Consider the following 21,737-nt stretch of genomic DNA (forward strand, 5'->3'; position numbering starts at 1 on the left):
CGTAGCGATCAATTGTTTTAATTACAACCGATTTATGTGTTATATTTCTGATGTGTAAATATTAAACAACGTGATAAAAATAGGCCAACAGTAGCGCACTTTTTTGAAGTAGCCTACCGTCCAATACAGAGAGCGATCTGCTGTCCTAAAATAACGAAATATTTATTGCGAAATAATTCTAAAGCTGAAATTTTATTAATAAAATATTTATGTTAACAAGTGTAGCAAGGGGCAGATCGCATTCATTTGCGGCGACAGCCCTTTTTTTTTTTTTTTACTCTTAACAGGATATGTGGCACACTTCCACCCTTTGAAAAGCAATTCATGTCGTTTTCAAAACGTGATTCTGATTTAGTCGGGGAAAATAAAACACTGCAAGAGAATAGGCCGTGCGGAAGGTGATCAATTAAAAGATTAAGCGTTTTGCAACACATGGACGCATCTGCATGTTACTCTAATAGCAGAGCCATCAGCTCATTTTCAGGGGCCTGCCGCCTCCTTCAGCACTGTCCACAGATCAAAGCCTGCCTCAGTCTCCCAATCCTTAAAAAGGGATGCTAATTCAACCTCCTTCATGTGCGGTTGAGAGAGACCCCTTCAATTAACCGATTTCAATGGCAGGAAAGAGAGAGAGAGTGAAAAAAGATGCAACGAGAGTCGGTCTGGAAAGGCAGCATTTCTCATTAATTCAAAAGGTCCAGCATTTATTAGCCTCGCCTCTGAGGCTTAACACTGAAAACACAGAGTATCAAAGCAGACATGATGGGTTAAATAGAGGCTATAATCTAATTAAAATATTACATAGGAGTAAATAGCTCTTTGATAACGATCTAAAGCTTCCATTAAAGAAATAGGTGCTTGAGCTTGTTTTAGGGGGAAAATTATCACTTTAAAATACAGAAAACAAGTTTGTGGGCTCTAATAAGGGAGGCTTCAAAGTGTCATCCTTATTTGACCTATTTTTTTCTCTCGGTGAAAGAAAAGGGCAGGCGAAAGTGGATATAATCAGACTAATAGCCGGGAACTGACAGAAAGCGGCATCTTACACTGGGTTAACGGTGCATCCAGGTGTGCTTGAAGAGATTGGTGCTCTTGTGCACAGACCTATTGAAACAAGGGGAAAATAGCAGGATAATGCAAACAAAACCCCACAGCATTTCATTCGAGATTTCTTTATATTTGAAAATGGTTTTTAAAATGAGTATGCAGTGGATTATGTGCTAAACACCTGTTCCACTCCCAGTGCTTTGCAACTGAGCAAGATTAGTATTACACATACAGTACACACAAAATCAACATACAAAGTTAAAGCAAGGAAAAATAGGGATTCTATAGAAGTGCAATTGATATAACTCATGTACGTGTTGCTTTTTAGTGAATAAAGGCTCTAGATTAAATGGCATGAATGGTTCTGAAGCGAGCCACGGCACATTTCTCTTCCTCGTGCCGTCTCAACATCTCCAGAGTGGCCAAATTGAATGGGTCCATTTCCTGCGGATATTGAGGCAGCGTGCTCACGTTCTGCTCTCTGGGTCTATCCTTTGGCTTTGGAGGGGGTTTGGGCTTTGCAATATTTTTGGCATATTCTAAAGCCTGGGCAAAATAAAATTGAAAGATTATTTGAGATTAAAAAAGTAACAATAAGAGATTATGACCTCAATTAGAATGAAAAAAACAAACAAACAAACATTAAAACAATGAAATAAAAATATGATGACATATACACACGTAAACCACTTTGGATGAAAGACATGCAATATATGATTTACGGATTAAATAAAGCTCATGTTTTCAGAATGAGATTCTCTTACCTTGCTCCTGGGAACGGTGTCCTTATTGTCACTACCCACTGGGTCCTTGGCCGACAGAGAGGGAATCCTACTTACCTTCTTGTTCTGTTCGTGGACCACATTTGAATACAGCTTCTGTCGTCTAATTTTCTCTGCCTGACAGCAGTGAAAGAAAGAGCAGCAAGATTACAAAAGGGAGCTTTAATTACCTAAGCCATTTCTCCTCTAAGGCCCCTCTGTTTCTTTGTACATCCCTCCATGAAGCTACTCAACAGCAGCAAACAAAGCCAAATAAAACTCATCATCCCTTTCAGAATCAGTGTTAACACCTCTCTCTGGCTGTGAGCGGTGCGAAAACAGTTATTTTATGTGCAATTTTTACATCAGCCGAGCTGGAAAATGTCTCTGTTTGCTTTTTGAGGGCTATGCTCATTAGATTAGTTGGTCCATTTCTATTGTGTTCAGAAACACAAGTCTTTTAAATTCACGAGGGGGTTATTGAGACACGGCCACACTTGACAACTGGATGTAGCAATTAGGGATTAGCTAAATCAATATTCAACAAGGAGATCACCAATTATCCATTGAGTCTTTCTCCTAAATCTCCACACACACAAATTATTCTGATTAAACAACATTATTTATGTATATCGCCAGATGCTCAAGTCTTTATACAATCTGAAGTGAGTATTTACCACAGCTTCTGGTATTGTGTTTGTTGGTCCAAGACCTCCAAGCTTCACCTCCTGTTTCATGTTTTTGTAGTCCTTAAGTGTATAAGCCTGAGAAGACATTTTGTAATGCATATATATTTATTCACTATCCACATGACTGTTTAAATAGTAAAGATACTGTGAGAAAAACAGTCTTAATCCTAAAGTGCACTCATGCAACAATCTGCAAACAAAAGCACTAATCAGGTCAGGCTCCTTTGGATTCTCAGGACTCAGCCATTGGTCATGGACACTGCAGGACAGCTGTTTTCCACTCTGATCTGCTTCCCCTTGGGCTGCCACACTAGCTGTTTTACAAATGTATCCCATAATCCTATGAGACATGATGGCGGGCACAGCAAGGTGAGGAGAGCAAGTTTCTCCCAGGAAAGCAATCGGTTTTATGGAGTAAGAACCGCATAATCCGGACACAGCATCAAGTGGATATGTTCCATGACATAATGACCCTTAAATTGTGACGTGTTCATGCAGCACTAAGAATTTTACTCATCTAGAAGCACAATAGTACACATACTACAATAATTTAAAAGGATAGTTCACCCAAAAATGAAAACTCTTTTCAAAAATGTAAATTTGTTAAAACTTTACTCATCCTCAGGCCATCCAAGATGTAGATGAGTTTGTTTCTTCATCATAAAAGATTTGGAGAAATTTAGCATTACATCACTTGCTCACCAACGGATCCTCTGCAGTGAATGGGTGCCGTCAGAATGAGAGTCCAAACAGCTGATAAAAACATCACAATAATCCACAAGTAATCCACAAAACGGCAGTCCATTAGTTAATGTCTTGTGAAATGAAAAGCTGCGTGTTTGTAAAAAACAAATCCACCATTAAGGCATTTTAACTTTAAACCATCGCTTCAGGCAAAAGTCCATCCCCTGTTGTTTTCACATCAAAATCCACTGACATATTTGTTAAGAACTGTTCTGGACTGTTTTCGCTTGTAAACTGTGATCTGTGAATATTACTCTACTGATTCAGATGAGACAAATTTTTAATTGGAGAAAGCAATATTATGGATAAAGGACCAAGAAGCAATGGTTCTGTTAAAAAAAGTTAAAAACGTTTTAATGATTAATGTGTTTATTATAAACATGCAGCTTTTCACTCCACAAGATATTAATTGATGGATGGACCAGAGTCCTATGGATTATTGCGATGTTTTTATCAGCTGTTTGAACTCTCATTCTGACGGCACCCATTCACTGCAGAGGATCCATTTGTGAGCAAGTGATGTAAAGCTACATTTTTCCAAACCTGTTTAGACGAAAAAACACACTCATCTACATCTTGGATGGCCTGAGGGTGAGTACATTTTCAGCAAATTTTAGAAAATATCCTTTTATCAATACAGTGAAAGTCAAAGTGGTTCGATGCTGTTTTGGACCCCATTTCTATTATATGGACAAAAACAGTTCCACAGTAGAAAGTAAGTCATACAGGTTTGGAATGACACAAGGGTGAGCAAGTGTTGCCATAATTTAAATTTTTGGGTGAACTTTCCTTCACTCCTGAACAACTGAACAGACACAACTGTTGAGTAAATATAAATATTCTCAACAGTGTAAATGGCCACGGGTTATTGAGTAAGTCTGCTCCTCAGAGAGACTTTCCTGCAGAACTCAAGGTGCTAGAGGACAAAGAGGCCATCATTAAATGCAAATCACCATCTTACCAGCCCTGCTCCGCACAGACGGGGGTGCTGCTTAATCACCTTATCCTCTAACGTTTTTCAATGTCGTCTTTGTGACCGTGCCTTATATCATCATCTCATTGCAATTAAGAGTGTCTTCAATTACTTATGCAATTAACCTGCTGTCTGAATCGACCCACACAATAATTGTTACATCTGCAACAGGCCCCAGTGAGATACTGTCATGGCAATTTAAAGATGTTTACTAAGTATAAACTGGGCGCTGTAGTTATTATGCTATTTGTTTTGCTATTTTGCTAATTATTACAATAATGGGTTTAAATCAGGGGTTTTAAACTTTTTGATGCCACGGACCCCTAAATATGATTTTTTTACAAGGTTCTCCATTACTAAAATTAATATTAAATTATAATTGATTTTATACTGTGAGAAAAATCTACACATTATACATGTAACATGTCATATTTTAATATTTAAAAGGTATTTTAAAGACTGAAAACTAAAGGCTGTAAAATAAGAGTCACATACTAGACAAAGGATAAACAAAAAACACACTGACTCTTAACTAAACACACATATACACACCTTATAATTTGAATTTGCCTTCAGCTGTCTGTGTTTTTCCATCTGTGAAAGGTAACCTTCTGAGCTGCTTCTGTGGATTGGATTCAACTGCTGCTCTGATCTATCTGAGCAGAGTTCAGTGTCGCTGCCATTAGCTCGGGCTATAGGGGGCAGCACTGTGTAAGGACCAGAGATTTGTGTTGGGTGCGCACAGGGTTCCACACTCTCCTCATCAATGGGAAAAAGCTCAGGTGGATAGTGGCTGGCCTCCACTTGAGAAGACGTGGGCAATTTTAGCACTGGTATCCTATGGAAATATGAATCATAACATGAATGCTAAGACCTAGGGTACATATTTAGCATATTGTATATTCTAAAGCTGCAGCGTGTCATTTCTCTGGGATTAGTGTCACCAAATGGATAAATAAATGTATTTCCAAAAAAAGTTGTAAAACACTGTCTTCCATTTGTTCAATAGGAATATTGTTTTTATATACATTGTTCGAGGAAAAAGTATTTATATCTCTACATTAATATCATTTCATTTTTTGGAGTCACACTATATGAAAATTTACTATCTGAACCAACTTTGCCTAAAAATGTCAATTAATCTGATGTTTTAGGAGACTTTATGACCATAACACACATAATGGGTCTGCAATTATATAATTTCCTGTTTTATAAGGTTTTTTTCCCCCTGCATGTTGGTTGCACAACATGATTTTGTTGGTCACGCCATTTCAAATATTAATAGGTCGTGAAGCAGTTTTGTTAAAATGTTTTTTCTAAGAAAGAATGATAACACATCATGCCAAAATAAATAGGTTTCCTTTTTAAGAATTGATGGTAATTTTTAATGAGGTTTTTTTATTATGACACCCTGACATTTTTTGACATAATGCTGTCCAAAAAATATTAATATGAATTTTAATTCAGAAATTAAAAACATTCTCATTACAGAAGTGGTGTATTCAAGTCATTAAATGTATGAATTGCATTTTTGAGTAAATTAACAGGTAAGACAAAATATGAGCGTCACTGACCCACAATAAGCTGATTGAAAAAAGACACATTGCAGCCTTAAAAGAATACAGTAGTGTGTGAACATACTATAAACATATACTAAATACTTGCATAAAGTATGTTTCTGGACTTGCCTGCATCTGTTGTGATTCTTGAATGATGCCTTCTCAAACGTATTGGGAGTAGGTTTCCCAGCATGCCTCTGAGGAACACTTCTGTCCACAGCTTGTACCACTCCAGACTTGAGGGCTGGTGAAGAAACAACTGCTTTTGGAGCCAATCCCATCTGCCGTACTGAATTAGGAGGCACATATGGGTAAAATGGATAACCTTGTTGTAAAATGAGTGGGTTAAACAGATTAGTCCTATCCCATTGCAGAGCTTGAGAAACAAGAGTAAAAACGGTATCTTTCTGGGAAATATTCAGTGGCTGTGTGTGGTTGGCAGGTGTGTGGAGGTTTATGTTAAGGTTGACGGTCGGTGGAGCATGAGTGTGAGATGGAAGTCCAGACTGGTGTTGTGGTGGGTCATGGGTGTAAGCTTCCTCAGAGTCCTGTGGCAGGTGATCAGCGCTGATGACGTGTCTCTCTGTAAGGGGTTTAAGGTGCGCTCTGGGTTTGGATTCAGGAGGCTTGAGCTGATCTGGGTGGTTGCTGGATCGCTCCCTCCTCTTCGGTTCCTTCTTTTCTTTATGGCTCAGCTGTAATTGGGTAAAAATTAGGAGAAAAAATTAAAATCTGACCAAAGCACTTAAGATCTATTCTGTGTTATGACATGAAGCTAAATTCTAGATGTTGTTTTTCAAAGTCTGAAGGCACAAAAGGATGATATTATCATAAATGAAATAATTTTCCCAAGTATGACGAGGGCTCTTTGGGTAAAATCGATTTGCACAGAATAATGCCCCTTAAAAATTACATTTCAAATTCAAGTCATGAAAAAGATTTTGGAAATAGTGTCGCACACACTCTAATTTGCTAAAAGAATACATCCCATTGAGCAGAGATATGTCCTTATATAACTGTGGCTTCATGGATATTTTTATGACCGAGAGGAAAGAAAGACAGGAGCATTTATATAATGTTTCTTTGTGTTGAGCCTGGCATTCATGGGGGACCGACGAACATTATTCTTGTGAGGTCTGAGGCTGTGCCTCAGCATGTAATGCTTCTGATTTAGCCAACACCAGCTTGCACCATTCTTAATGGGAAAATATTTACACTCCTCTGCTTGCTGGCATTAAGGTGACCGTTCAAGTGCTCAAAATAATGGTGCTTCTCCATTCCCCCTCTTTCCTTGACACAGGCTCCTTTTCAAGACATTTCAGAGGCTCCATTGTGCCTGAACAACTCTATCAGAAATTGCGTCCATCACAGCAGAAATGAAATCCCGGGTGACAGTGTGCCCACCGTGCAGACATTTTCATCTTGAGAGGAAACCCTCGCAGACTGTTATGCATTAGGGCAATGGATTGTGCCAAGCAGCTTCACCTACATCTGCACAGATAGAGATGGATGGAATCAATAAAGTGAGCCCTACCTTCAGTTTTTGTGTTTTTTGGAGCCACATCAGCTCGGGATCCCAGACATTGTCTTGACTCTCCGGGCTATGAGTGCTGATAGTCTCATAGGAGGTTTGCCTGGGCTGTGAGAAGAGAAGAAAGAAGGGAAAGGGGAGTGAAAGGGTTGACTGCTTGATAAGCCTCCTTTTAACAATTCACCTGATGCCTTGTCGATGAAATGCTATTATTTCGCCTCACATTTATATTCAACTATTGACTGCAAACAACTGGGGCAAACTGTGCACTGTGAGAGCGAAACAAAGACATTCATGAGTATGAGAAGAAATGTCTGGGCGAAATTACACACTGCGTTTGGCGTAAATGTATGCAGACAGCTGCCATAAATCGTCCACCTACTCAAAAATGGAGCTGACAGACAGTCAGGTTTGTCTATAAAATCATTCGTCCCTGAGCGTCTGGCAAACATACCAATTCAATTGGCTTTTTATGATCAACTTTTTATTCTTAATTACTAACCACTGCTCCTCTGAGCTGACCTACATGTGTCTAGAAGAATGTTTTATTGATTCTCTTTAAAATGATTCTCTCAAAGCAGTTCGGAGATAAGTGTCCAGATACGTCCACGTTACATCAGTGCACTCTCTCAATTTTTCTTAATGTACACGTTCAGAGGCAGAATATCTACAGCTAATGCTGTAATGAAAATCATTTAGTAAACTTCCAGTCACTTTGGCGGCCGAGGACAATTCTTGCCAATCGATAGTATTGACAGCTTGCGGCGTCCCTGAATGCATGCGGCTAATTCTGAAAGCGTGAAAAGAGGAAGGTCAAAGAGACACATGCAGCAGTGAGTGGATTGAGTTGTAACATATCCATCAATAAACAGGCAGCCATGCTGGTCTATCTATTTAGCGAAAGGCCATGGGCGCAAGGAACTGATTTGTAAACAGCCTTCAACGTAGAGACACTCTGTGGACAGTTATTTATCTGCATCTGTATATTTGACTAAACCAGGGGTCTTCAACTGTGGTTCTAAAAAAGAAAGATGGATAGATAGATGGATAATGTAGATGGACTGACAGATACAGTGGGTATGGCCCCTTTAAAATACTCACATTTTGTTGCTTTGCACAGTTTTTGTTTTATCCAGCGGTATTTACTCAATGCAACTTATAACATCCAAGTGAAAGATATAACAACATGTCAGAAAAAAAAAACAGAATCACTGAATAGGAAAATGGATCACCCAATTGTGTCAGTATTTTGATGAACCACCTTTTGCTTTAATTACAGCCTTTAGTCTGTTGGAATATGTCTCTACTAACTACTAAACACATCTAGACTTTGCTATATTTGCCCACTCTTCTTTGCAGAACTTCTCATGTTCAGTTAAATTTGATGGTGACTGTTTGTGGACTCGAGTTTTCAAGCCATTCCATGAATTTTCAATGGGGTTTAAGCCTGGGATCTGACTAGGCCATGCAAGGACATTCACCTTTTTCTCCTTCAACCACTGTGTGGTCAGTTTTGCTGTGTGCTTTGGGTCATTGTCATGTTGGAAGGTAAACCTTCATCCCATTTACAACTTTCTGGCAGAGGGCAGCAGATTTTCCTCAAGAATTTGGTGGTATTTTGCCCCATCCATTTTTCCTTCTATGCTGACAAGTGCTCCAGTCCCTGCTGCAGAGAAACACCCCCATAACAGGACATTACCACCTCCATGCTTTACTGTAGGAATGCTGTTATTTGGATGGTGAGCTGTATACCATGGGGCCTCAGAATCTTCAAGGTGCGTTTTGGCAAAGCTCAGTCGTGACTGCATGTGGCAGTCTTTCTTGAGTAGTGGCTTTTTTCTCACAACCCTCCCATAGAGAATTTGTGATATTGTTGTCACATGCACACAATGATCACTATTTGTCAGAAATTCCTGCAACTGCTTCAGAGTTGCTGTAGACTTCTTGATAGCCTCTCTGACCAGTTTCCTCGGCTCTTTCATCCAGTTTGGCGCGACGTACTGATCCAGGGAGTGTCTGTGTTGTACCAAATACCTTCCACTTCTTAATAATAGACTTGGCATTGATAAAGCCTTTGAATTTTGTATCCATCTCCTGACTTGTGCCTGTCCACAACTTTATCCCAGAGATCTTCTCACAGTGCCTTGCCACACATAGTTGATTGTTTGTTTCAGTTGCACTGCCAAGGACTGAAATGCTCCAGCGAAGCTCTTTTCATGCTGAGCTAATAAAAATGACCACAGCAGTCATTTTTAGGAGGAGGTGATCCTTTTTTTAACTCAGGGATTCAGTTTTTTTTTTTGACATGTTGGTGTTATATCTTTCACATGGATGTAAATACAGCGGGATAAAACACAAACTCTGTCCATCTTCATTTCAGGCTTCAAAGCAACAAAATGTGATTATCTGTATACCCACTGTAGATAAATAGATAGATGCACCTATAAAATTGTTTTTAGTTGACATATTTCATCATATTTACTGAACATAATACGAAATTTAACATACTATTACTATTACTATTAACATACATTTAGTAAATTATTAATCCTGTGGGGAAATTATCAAATTCCTGTGGGGTTTAGTCAATTCAAATCTAACTCGCGCTCATGAACTGAAACAGATCCGATGCTTCAATTGTGAATTTGTCTAACCCTGGTTCTGAGAGGGTTGAAACTTTTTTGGTATTTCAATTTCACACAGTCCAGAGTTGAAAACTGGAAATTTAGAAATTGCACCAAAAACAATATTGCAAAACAGCGAACAGGCAATGCGCAGACGTTCATAGCAGTGGTCCTCATTATGAATTAAAATATCTTTTAGAGTAAAATCATATTGTAATATGTGTTGTTTGCTATGCTGCAGGTTTAATAGGAGGATGCGTATCCAACTCATTTTCCTGTATCAGGCAAGTATCATTTCAAGTAGAGAGATTGAGCTCTGTTGTAACAGGTGTGTGAGTAGCAGATATCACAGACCTGCCCTTCATGTCCTCTTAGCCGCAGCAGGCCACAACCTCTGCCCCATCCATGACCACTGCCTTTTGTCCGACATTTTAATAATCTCAATCAAATTGAGGAAATGATCAAACAAAATTGCATTTTGAGCTTCATAAGCTGTGTAATATCTATTCTGTTAAATTGGGGCCCGTAATTGCCTCTTGGGCCGAGACGTGGCACAACAAAGTCAGGCGATTGGAGCTTGCCATTTTCCTCAAGACTGGGAAACACAGCTTTTGCGATGAAGACTTCAAAGGGACGCAATTCTTGAATTGCATTTGGTTGCTATTGTGACCGCCCAGGCAATCTTGATTAGGTGTTTACACTGAGGTAGGGTATACAGTGGCAGAGAGCCGCGGAGCCTTGGTCTAGAGCTATTAAGAGATTGTACATTATGTTCCTGGCTTTGAAGTGAGGGTCTGGGGGATGACGAGGGATTGGGGCTGAGTGCAATGGCAGAAGATTGCACTGCTACTTCTGTCTTTATCAAAGGGGTCTCTGCTGGAGCTCATCATCACTCCCACACACGCCGGTTGGAAGTTGGTGCATTATGAGATTGTGTACATTTAATAACACAGCTAATTATCGGGAGTTAGGGGTTTGTGAAAGAGTAAATAGTGGCTTTTTAAAAGCCCAACAGACGCGCCTTGATAATGATGCCGAAAACTGATGGGAGCTGAGGGGCTTTTTATTCCCTTTGAAGGTAACGGGGCCACAAAATAACAAATAAAAGGGCAAAAGTGTAGGCTGTGAATCAAATTTACGAGCAGATGCTTAGCTACATAACGAACATAGTAAACGAATGACAAAAAAAGCAAAACTTTAACCAAGTGGCAGAGGTATTTCGATTGCTCTTTATGTGTTACGTTATACTGCAAAAGCCTTGTTGTATGATAGTTTGCACGTGTGACTGATTTCCTGAAGGAATTTAGACATGAATGTGTTTAAGAACTTCCAAATATATCATTCTATTTAAACGTAATTTTAAAAATCAACATCACTGCACTGTGCATAAAAAATAAGACATTTTTGTGCCCAGGTTGGTTTACTGATCATATTTAAATACACTCAACTCATCTGTACCTGGGATAAAAATGGACCTGATGGATATTTTTCATAAACAAAAAAAGGCCTAAACATTTGTTTACTCTCTTGGAATAATACATACTGAGTTATCCAAAGATTATCTCTCAATCCCCTTTAATGGCTTTTAAAAAATCTATACAGGTTTAAGAGCACTTATTAATCTTTTGAAAATTATCTTGACTGATATTCACTCTCATCCAGACTGAAATGGATATTATTAGAATATTTTCTTGGGGAAATCCTGGAGTCACCACTCCACTGGTTTCTTTTTCAAGAGAGGAGAAAATAACTCAAAATAAAAAAATTTCAATGAGCTGCCACTTAAAAGACTTACAATGCCACCTTATAAATGGAATTTGACAGTGCACTATATTTCTCGGAAAGACAATGCACTGAATTCATACCAGGGCACTGCTGGCGCATTTAGGGCACCATCTATAGCAGGGAGAGCTTTGCTCCGTTAACCATGTCACAATGCTAACGGCTCTTCACTATGCTAATGCTGCTGATGTGAGACATTAAGGTGGGACTGGGCTCAGATGGGCTGGGTAAGGTCTTAAATGTAGCAAATACACATGGGCCACACTGTGCAGACAAGCCAACCATGCCAATTATACCATGGGCCAGGTGCACTGATAACTAAGAGCCTATTGGTAACCATGTCCCTCTGATGTTCTTAACAGCCACTGTTGTGCAGATCAACTCATAATAGGCACTACATAGGCAGACACGATTCATTCTCCTCTCTCCGCTCCATCTGAAGACTCTGTGTGTCTGCCAAATTAATTTCCGCAACACAGGCAGTGTAGTCTCCTTCAAACCAGAGCAATGAAAACACCAAGGTCACTTATTCAGATTAAAAAAGAGCAAAGATAAAGGTCAGGTCATGCTAGACATGATATGGCCTGTTTTGTGTGTAAAAAGAAAAATGTGAACCTACACACAATCAAATACATAAAAAAGAATGTATCTAGACTAAATACACAGATTACATTAGAAAACTTTTCATAATAAATCACAATTGGACTTAACGACAAATGCAGTTAACCTGAATGTTGAAGTTCTATTTAAAAAAACAAACATATAAATATAAAATATGTTTATTATAAAACATAGGCTGACAGAAATGGGCATTAGTCACTATGTTTTTATTTATTTATTTATTTTTGGACATTATGTAGTTCTATAGCAATACTTAAGTCATGATATTGGTTAATTTGAAATAATTATACAAATGGAGTCATCTTGAAAAATAAAATATCTATGCAACAACAGTAGCCTTGGGCCTAAACTGCCCTGATATATGACATTGAGCTGTATGCTGTGTTCGTTCACCCCCTAGTGGTCAACAATGGGACTTCAATTCAGTCACCAATGCTTCCAAACAATTAATTTAATATTTAGGTTTACATAAACTAAATGTAATCATGAATGACCTATAGGACAGAATAAGAGAAGACAAATTAAGAAATAAGGATATTATTTTCCCTGCGGAAATTTAAAAAAATACTTACTTGCTTTGTTTCATCTGTTTTATCTTTCTGCTGACGAGCTTTTAGGTAAGACCCCTGCTTATGTGTGTTGATACCAAGAGTTGCTTTATTACGTTCCACAATGTCTTCTCTAGCTCTCACTGGCCTTGGATTAGAAGGATGTCGAGAGCTTCTCTTCTGGAGAGGAACTGATTTGACATTCAGATGCTTTACATTATCCTGTGGTGTGCCTTCAGAGGACATGCAAGAACTTTCTGATTCGGGGGGATCGATAATGTCTTCCTGTTGTGGGTGCAGGTGGAAAGGAGATGAAGGTGGTGGGGATAAAGCACTGTCCGTCTGAACTGCGGGTGGATTACTGACAACGACATATTCTTGCCTGCAACCTAGAGGCACATTCTCCAAGGGTTCAAGACTGTCTTCAGACTCCTCAAACGAGTCGAGAGAAAGTCTCGCATTTAACTGGTTGAGAAAATAAGCCCCTTCCAAATTCTTCCTCCAGTTTGGGTCGTAGCGCAAGTCGGCGTATTCATCCTCAGGGGGAGATTCCCTGAAATATTTCAAAAAGAGTTAAGAAGAAATAAGTCATAAACACTTAAGATGAGCTTTAGGCTGGGTACGTCTCATTTAGTGCTTTCGGCATTGTCAGTAAGACTGAATGCCTGAAACAGCCATCAAAACACAAGGGAAAAAAACGGCTACACTTCTCAGCTGAAGCGAAATGGTAATAGCGTGTTGTCGCGCTATTACCCCCCCCTCCTTACCCCTAATGACTATGGGTCTGAAGACCACAATTTGGAGATAGTTTTGCAAATGGCTAATTCAAACATATGAAATAGGTTCAAACTACAACCTAATGTGCTCCTAGCATCATTGGATGAAAAGATCTCATTAAAATAATTAGAAGAGTGCCTCTTTGTTGTGTGCCTCTGAATAGTACAAGATGCTCTTAACATCCCATGATGCCAAATACAAGGCTGTCTGGATGCATAGCACTTCAGCCAATGAGGGCAAAAAGGGCAAGGAATGGTTCTGTAATGATTGCACTGACATGGTCTTGAGAATGCGCTGTTGGTTTGCAGCTGTGACGGGGTCTTTAACATGCAAAGTCTCTCTTTGAAATGTGTCAGAATTAAATCCAATAATAGGAAACATGGTCTATTGTTTTCAGCTCATTTCATTCTGAATACGAGACTTGAGTCTCTTTAAAGACAATGCGTGCGGTTAAGAGGATGTAAACTAAATGGGTAGTTATTAGCTTCAATGATATTATGCCAAATATTGCTGCATGCCATTCATTTGCAGGATTTCATTCTTGAGCATGAAAATATGATGAGAGAGCTGCTTCGTTTCGACAATAAAGTCTTTGTCGAGGTTCGCCATAGCTATTATGAAAAAACTATGCATGGGGTTAAGTACCTATCTAGTATGCAAAAAATTAAAACAAACGGCTCTCGTTTTTATCCCGAGGCAGATTTTGAGTGGCAGGCACAACAGCTAGGCTGGAGATGAAGGAGTGGAGACAGATGCTGTGATCCACACTTCAGATTCCAGCAATCTGTGTTTCAGAAGCACAGAGAGCTCATCCATTCACTGGTAACAAAGCAACTGCTTTTTAACAGACTGCTGAATGAGACCTTATTGTGGTAACGTCCTGCAAACTAAAATTCTAATTTCCCCTAAATGGGGGTACTTGTTTGGAAAGTACAAACATTAGTGGATATTTCGGCTCAATTAAAATGCAAGCGCAAACATCATTTTCAAAGACTGTCATTGTATCTATTAGATGTGAATAAAAGCTGTCAGTCATCTAGGTTGTTTGCAGAGCAGCTAAACACAAAAAGCGCATAGTCATTTTGTTGGTGATGTATTTAAGTCAGTGTTTTCAGGTATTGCCAATTCAGTCTACTTCAGGAACAGAAGCAAAACCTGAAATACAAAACAGAGGGACATTCAATAAGGTCAGTGAATGCTTGCCTGCATTGCCTTGTTAGACACTGTAATACATTTTACATATATAACATGACATAAGCCTAGTTATGTAGCAGATGACAGACACACCATAAATGGGACAGGTATGATCGTATGATCCTGATATGTTTATGGCTTGGCTTAATCTTCTGTACTTCAACCTCTGAGTTACACCTAGATACAGGTGTTTACATTAAGGCATCTGACAGTAAATATTAGATATGCAACTTAAGCAAAAGGTAACTTCATTATGACCATAGACTGACTCGACCATACAGAAGTTATTAGCTTGACAAATAGTTAATTATAAACACACTTTAGATGTATGACACCTCTACACAAGCATTTAAGAGTCATAAGGATGTTAGTATATCTCAAAATACAGCACCGAACAACCATCTGTAATTGCTTAATTAACATTAAGAATGTGTATGGGTTATCATTCCTTTTCAACTTTAGATAGTTCACCCAAAAATGAAAACTGTCATTATTTACTCACCCTGATGTGGTTCAAAATATCTGTATGACTTTGTTTCTATGTGAAACACAAAAGACGTTGAAAATCACTAGTAACCAAACAATTTTGTTGCTACTGACTTCCACTGTGTGGACAAAAGAAAACAAAGTACGGAGACAATTATCAAAATATTTTCATTTGTGTTCCACAGAAGAAAAAGAAAGTCAAAAAGAAAGTAGCCGATTTTATATTATTATAATATTAAATATATTTATTATAATTAAAATTGTTTTAAAAATTGTTTTAGATGAAATAAAGCATTTGACATCACAGGAGGAGACTGATGTCACTGCCTGAAACGCCACGTCAACTACTCAATTACTGCTGGTTGCATGAGACTAGTCCCATATGGTAGGGAAATAGCAAACTGTTATCTTACCTCAGAGGGTCATGTTGTCCTTTCACTTGTCTTGGTTTCAGATCCAGACTATCATAAACATCAAGATTCTCTGGTTCCTCAATGTCAGTCTTATCATGTTGTTTGGGTTTAACAGCAGAGATGAGGTCAATTCGCATCTGGAGCTCTCGCTGGTACTCCTCTTGCACCAAACTCTCAGTATCGGACTCTAAGGAGTCCCACATTAGCGGTAAAGCGGGCACATTATTCCTTGGACTAGTCATTGTTCATGTTGAATTTGACTTTTGTCTGTTCCAGCGCCTCAGGCCCGTTCTGCTCGTGATGGCGTTGATGTTCTGACTTCGGAGACGATCGACTTCAGGGCTTAATATCACAGAATCAACATTAAGGAGTGGTGAAAACACGTTTTAATTTAGCTAGCGACGTTACTGAGCGTTAGTTCACTCGGTTGTTGACTGACTTTCCAAATCAGCTGTGTAACTCATGCTGTAATGTAAACGCCGAAATAATGTAAAACGTTGCTACAGCATCAAAACATTACCTCGTACACAAATCCATTGATTTGCTCCAGATTTAAGGATTTTTTTTTTACCTGCTATAAACATCGAAAGATGAGCCGCTCATTGTCAAGGAACGTTTCGTTTGCTAAACTGTTGCCATGGAAACACGCATGCGCGGAACTATTCCTTGCCCTTCAGAGGGACGCAAAAGCATTGAACCGTTGCGAACGACTTGAGTTGTAGGAGGCCACTACGTATTTTTCGTAATTGTTATCGTTCAGTAAGAATTTATTGTATGTAAATCATGTGTACATATACAATAACTATTCTTAAATACTATTCTCATGGTGCATTGACTTTATGGTCATGACGTCCAGTGGAGTAAAAAGCAACTTTAACCATTCAGGCTGAGGTTTACTGTAAAAACTGGATGATTAGCTTTGACACTTACTTTATACATGACCTCAGTCATTACAACGCCAAAATGGCTGAAGCAAAAAGCTAAATTATGCACTGGATAGATTTAAATACATTACCCTAAGGACAGTGACACATTCTTGATATTTAGAGGTTAAAGAAAATTTAAAGGTCAAACTCCAAACTTTGACAAAGAAAAAAAGAAAAACAGACAGAGGCAGTACTGGGAATAGGTCACCATTTTATTCACTTCCTTCAAAGCATTGAGGCAGTTGGAAAAGGCTTATGAAATTCACATTTCACAAGTCAATAAATAGGTTGTGCAATCTAGGTAGAAAATCTGTTCCCTGTGATCTGGAAATGTGACCCGTTAATACCCTTTTCTTTTTTTTTTTTTTTAATTGCAACCATCTCTCTGCAAGTTGAAGTCATCCAAAACTTCCACAAAAGTAACAATTTTAGAGGAGTCCAACTATAGAGGGCAACAGTAAACATTGCTATGGAGGTAGCGTAGTGGCTTTGGAATGGCTTAGTCGACCTCCTCAATGGTTGGGCCGGAGGATCCACCTCCTGGAGCAGAGCCGGCTCCTGGGAAGCCACCTGGCATACCATCAGGCATTCCACCTGGCATGCCTCCAGCACTCTGGTACAGCTTGGTGATGATGGGGTTGCATACCTTCTCCAGCTCCTTCTGCTGGTGCTCAAACTCCTCTTTCTCAGCAGTCTGAAAGTTTTCAAACACAGACGTCAAGTCAGAGTTCGCCAGTGCAAGCTTGGAAAAGTAATCCAAAAGCCACTTGATTGGCCAAATGTCTCAACTGATAGCAAACTTACCTGGTTCTTGTCAAGCCAACTGATGACTTCATTGCACTTGTCAAGGATCTTCTGCTTGTCCTCATCACTGATCTTGCCCTTCAGTTTCTCATCCTCAACAGTGGACTTCATGTTGAAGGCGTAGGACTCCAGACCATTCTTGACAGACACCTTGTCACGCTGCACATCATCCTCAGCCTTGTACTTCTCTGCCTCCTGCACCATGCGCTCAATGTCCTCCTTGCTGAGACGACCTGAAATGGACTTCCAGTTAACCTCTGAAGATGCCACCACAAAGTCTTTAAATATTTAGGTGCAGAGAGAAGACTTACCCTTGTCGTTGGTGATGGTGATTTTATTCTCCTTGCCAGTGCTCTTATCCACAGCTGAAACATTCATGATACCATTTGCATCAATGTCAAAGGTGACCTCAATCTGGGGAACACCACGAGGTGCAGGGGGGATTCCAGTAAGCTCAAACTTGCCCAGCAAGTTGTTATCCTTGGTCATTGCACGCTCACCCTCATAGACCTGAAAAGGGGGTAATTAAAACAAGATAGCATTGTTTAAAGTAATCGAAGAGACATTGGGTGGGATAAAAGACTAAACTCCTAATAGAACTATTTCGTACCCACCTGAATGAGCACACCAGGCTGGTTGTCGGAGTAGGTGGTGAAAGTCTGAGTCTGTTTGGTTGGAATGGTGGTATTACGCTTGATGAGGACAGTCATGACTCCACCAGCTGTCTCAATTCCAAGGGACAGAGGAGTGACATCTAGCAGCAGCAAGTCCTGAACGTTCTCAGACTTATCACCAGAGAGGATGGCAGCCTGGACAGCTGAAACAGAAGAGTGAGAAATAAGAACCTTGGGCAAATTGAGATGGTCAGATCGCAAAGACAGCAGTCGCTCAGACATCCAAGGAAGGTTCTTGGGCCATCTTTGGTCTTTCAACCTCTGGTGGAAACTACGAATGGCAAGGAATCAACTTCATCATAGCAAACGACCAAAAAAACAAAAACAAAAAAAAAACAAAACAAAAAAAAAAAAAAAAAAAAAAAAAAAAAAAAAACAACCCACAGGATTAAAACAAATCACCCACCTGCTCCATAGGCCACAGCCTCATCAGGGTTGATGCTCTTGTTGAGCTCCTTGCCGTTAAAGTAGTCTTGGAGCAGCTTCTGGATTTTGGGAATGCGAGTGGAGCCACCAACCAGGACAATGTCGTGGATCTGAGCCTTGTCCATCTTGGCATCACGAAGGGACTTCTCGACTGGGTCCAAGGTTCCACGGAAGAGGTCAGCGTTGAGCTCCTCAAAACGGGCCCTTGTGATGGAGGTATAGAAATCGATACCCTCATAGAGGGAGTCGATCTCAATACTGGCCTGAGTGCTGGATGATAGGGTACGCTTGGCCCTCTCGCAGGCGGTGCGGAGACGGCGAACGGCTCTCTTGTTGTCACTGATGTCCTTCTTGTGCTTGCGCTTGAACTCTGTGATGAAGTGGTTCACCATGCGGTTGTCAAAGTCTTCTCCACCCAAGTGAGTGTCTCCAGCAGTAGATTTGACCTCAAAGATGCCATCCTCAATGGTGAGGATAGACACATCGAAAGTGCCACCACCAAGATCGAAGATAAGGACATTCCTCTCAGCACCAACCTGAAAAGAGGAATTAAGAGCATAAGTATTTGCATGTACATTAATTAATTGTATGACACTCAATTTCGCTCAGACATCCAAGGAAGGTGCTTGGGCCATCTTTGGTTTTACAACCTCTGGTGGAAACTACGAATGGCAAGGAATCAACTTCATCAAAAAACCTGAAAGATGCAAGTTTTTCAAACCTTTTTGTCCAGACCATAAGCAATAGCAGCAGCAGTTGGTTCATTGATGATACGCAGAACATTCAAGCCAGAGATGGTTCCAGCATCCTTGGTGGCCTGTCGCTGAGAATCGTTGAAGTAGGCAGGCACTGTGACGACAGCGTTGGAAACAGTCTGCAAAGAGTGCGCAAATTAGATCCCAACTGCTACTTGGAACTAAAGGCAACAATACATATAATAATAAACTACAGTATAGTGCATGTCGCTCAGACATCCAAGGAAGGTGCTTGGGCCATCTTTGGTTTTTCAACCTCTGGTGGAAACTACGAATGGCAAGGAATCAACTTCATCATAGCGAAGCACAAGTCAAATGGGAGTTCAATAGAGCTACCCCACAAACAGCTGAATGATCACTCACCTTTCCCAGGTAGGCCTCAGCAATTTCCTTCATCTTGGTGAGGACCATGGAGGAAATCTCTTCAGGGTAGAACGACTTGGTCTCACCCTTGTAATCAACCTGGACCTTGGGACGGGTATTGTCATTGATGACATTAAAAGGCCAGTGCTTCATGTCAGACTGAACAACACCATCATCAAACCTGCGGCCAATCAGACGTTTGGCATCTATTGGAGAACAAGAAAAAAAAAAAAAACCTTACAAGGTATATAGGGGTTAAGGGAAGAAAAAAAAAAAAAAAACTAATAAAGTCAGGATTTCGCTCAGACATCCAAGGAAGGTGCTTGGGCCATCTTTGGTTTTTCAACCTCTGGTGGAAACTACGAATGGCAAGGAATCAACTTCATCATAGCGAATCACTTTTGGAATGAAAATGAATCGCATTAAATAATCACTTACCAAAGACTGTGTTGGTGGGGTTCATGGCGACCTGGTTTTTTGCGGCATCTCCAATCAACCTCTCAGAATCTGTGAAAGCTACATAGCTTGGAGTGGTCCGGTTTCCTTGGTCATTAGCAATGATTTCAACTTTTCCATGTTGGAAAACACCTACACAGGAGTAGGTGGTCCCGAGATCAATACCAACAGCTGGTCCCTTGGACATTGTGTCTATATATAAAAAAAATAATGATAATTAAGGAAATTACATAATGATTTCAACGCTGTACACTGGCAAACAAAAGTAAAGGGATGCGTTCATTAACTAGCTAATACAGTTGTGAAACCACAGAACACCAAGCCCTGGAGCACATGCGGATATGCGTCAGACCACGTGGTTCGAGCTTCTAACGTTACAAGATTCTATGGTGAATTTAAAATCAGACTGATCAAAATTAGTCAAATTCAACTTTTATAAACTTTCCTGTTATTGTGCTAAACGTGTCCGTGTACATTTTGAAAAAAAGAAGACGATAAGCAGTATTGTGTGACCAAAGCAAAGCTGATCAACGCTTAAGGTTGGGTGAGGCGCGTGACAAGATCACGAGGTGCCGGTTGCGGTTTAGATTTAACCTATTGTTCTCTCGGGCATTTTGATTGTAGTGGCTATTATAAGAAACTTAATCTTTCAGAGTTCATCGAAAAAAACAAGTGAAAGCAAAAAAAGCGGTCTATGGAAGTGAAACAACTTTTAAAATTCAATAAAATAAATATGAATAACTGGAATCATTATGTAATGGTTCAGCACACCCGGAAAATATTCCACATGTATAAAAAAAAAAAAAAAAAAAAAATATTCAGCTCTTTGTAATTAATGAAGTAGTGATATACTACATGCAAGCAGAGAAGCAAATATTCAATATGAGATTATAAAGCCAATATAATCAAAAAAAGATAGAACAAATACCTTACCAAGTTGGAAATTACCGAGATGGGTGAAGACGCCGGTTGGATAGCTGGAATGGCGACAAACTGCTGCCTCGCCTTGCTTAGAAGAGAGAACGATCGAACGTTCCAGAACACTATATATTGCCGGTAGCCGAGCCAATGAAATTTCAGATGACTCAACTTCAGCCCGTAAGAACCAATGCAATACCGGAATGTTTCGTTTAGCCACGCCCACTATGGGAAGAACCAAGGATATAACTGGTTGAAAAAAATTCAAACCATCCCCCTCAAGTTTGCCGCAAACCGCTGTCAATGCGGAACACTCTGTCCTTTACATAGGAATGAAGTCAGCCTGCACATTCACTGGAAATGCGTCGATGATACAGCAAAACAGAAATGTTTGATGAAAATATATCAAACCGTCGCTTAGTAGATTACACCATGACAAGCACATACAAATTGAAAACAACAAATGTAGCTCAAACAGCTCAGTGACCTTGGTTTGGAACTGTAAGGTCTTGCCTAGTGAAAAATATCAGTCATTACTTGAAAGAAATACCATTAGTTATACAGATCGAGAATGTTCTAGGTATTTTACAATACGTATAAATCACGTTGAAATATAATGATTTAAAAATTTTATTAGATTAAGGTGATAATACTGCTCCAATGTGC

The 21,737-nt window shown here is 39.7% G+C and overlaps 2 protein-coding genes across 4 annotated transcripts; both read right to left on the minus strand.

The window, feature by feature from the left end:
- Window positions 1-1,108: 1,108 nt before the first annotated feature.
- LOC107751397 (uncharacterized protein C11orf63-like) lies at window positions 1,109-16,446 on the minus strand. Of its 3 annotated transcripts, none has more exons than XM_016567126.1 (9): window positions 16,321-16,446; window positions 15,750-16,091; window positions 12,904-13,432; window positions 7,308-7,412; window positions 5,903-6,468; window positions 4,767-5,052; window positions 2,486-2,572; window positions 1,812-1,946; window positions 1,109-1,593 (listed from the first exon to the last, which is right to left on the minus strand). In XM_016567126.1, exons 2-9 carry the CDS (start codon window positions 15,989-15,991, stop codon window positions 1,393-1,395), a joined length of 2,151 nt encoding a protein of 716 aa, XP_016422612.1. In that variant the 5' UTR covers window positions 15,992-16,091; window positions 16,321-16,446; the 3' UTR covers window positions 1,109-1,392. The 3 variants fall into 3 exon arrangements, with proteins under 3 accessions (XP_016422612.1, XP_016422613.1, XP_016422611.1); XM_016567127.1 differs by having other exon boundaries at window positions 5,903-6,017; window positions 6,099-6,468; window positions 15,750-16,446; XM_016567125.1 differs by having other exon boundaries at window positions 15,750-16,446.
- Window positions 16,447-16,869: 423 nt separating this feature from the next.
- Window positions 16,870-21,437, minus strand: LOC107751398 (heat shock cognate 71 kDa protein-like). The gene is made up of 10 exons (XM_016567128.1): window positions 21,398-21,437; window positions 21,087-21,296; window positions 20,136-20,345; window positions 19,698-19,903; window positions 19,301-19,453; window positions 18,560-19,115; window positions 18,094-18,296; window positions 17,791-17,989; window positions 17,480-17,712; window positions 16,870-17,369 (listed from the first exon to the last, which is right to left on the minus strand). The coding sequence occupies exons 1-10, from the start codon at window positions 21,420-21,422 to the stop codon at window positions 17,175-17,177; spliced, it is 2,190 nt and encodes a 729-aa protein (XP_016422614.1). The 5' UTR covers window positions 21,423-21,437; the 3' UTR covers window positions 16,870-17,174.
- Window positions 21,438-21,737: the final 300 nt, after the last annotated feature.

This window comes from Sinocyclocheilus rhinocerous, unplaced genomic scaffold, assembly GCF_001515625.1.
Source record: "Sinocyclocheilus rhinocerous isolate Xijiao unplaced genomic scaffold, SAMN03320098_v1.1 scaffold1624, whole genome shotgun sequence".
NCBI lineage: Eukaryota > Metazoa > Chordata > Actinopteri > Cypriniformes > Cyprinidae > Sinocyclocheilus > Sinocyclocheilus rhinocerous.

Excerpts from the sequence above, each read along its gene's own strand:
- LOC107751397 (XM_016567126.1), bottom strand. The coding sequence starts at position 15,991 with ATGACTAGTCCAAGGAATAATGTGCCCGCTTTACCGCTAATGTGGGAC. Across the intron at positions 7,413-12,903 it reads AAACAGATGAAACAAAGCAA|CCCAGGCAAACCTCCTATGA; the intron begins GTAAGTATTTTT and ends CTCTTCTCACAG. Across the intron at positions 5,053-5,902 it reads AAGAATCACAACAGATGCAG|GATACCAGTGCTAAAATTGC; the intron begins GCAAGTCCAGAA and ends ATATTTCCATAG.
- LOC107751398 (XM_016567128.1), bottom strand. The coding sequence starts at position 21,422 with ATGTGCAGGCTGACTTCATTCCTAT. Across the intron at positions 21,297-21,397 it reads CAGGCTGACTTCATTCCTAT|TGGGCGTGGCTAAACGAAAC; the intron begins GTAAAGGACAGA and ends TTCTTCCCATAG. Across the intron at positions 19,454-19,697 it reads CTGAGGCCTACCTGGGAAAG|ACTGTTTCCAACGCTGTCGT; the intron begins GTGAGTGATCAT and ends CACTCTTTGCAG.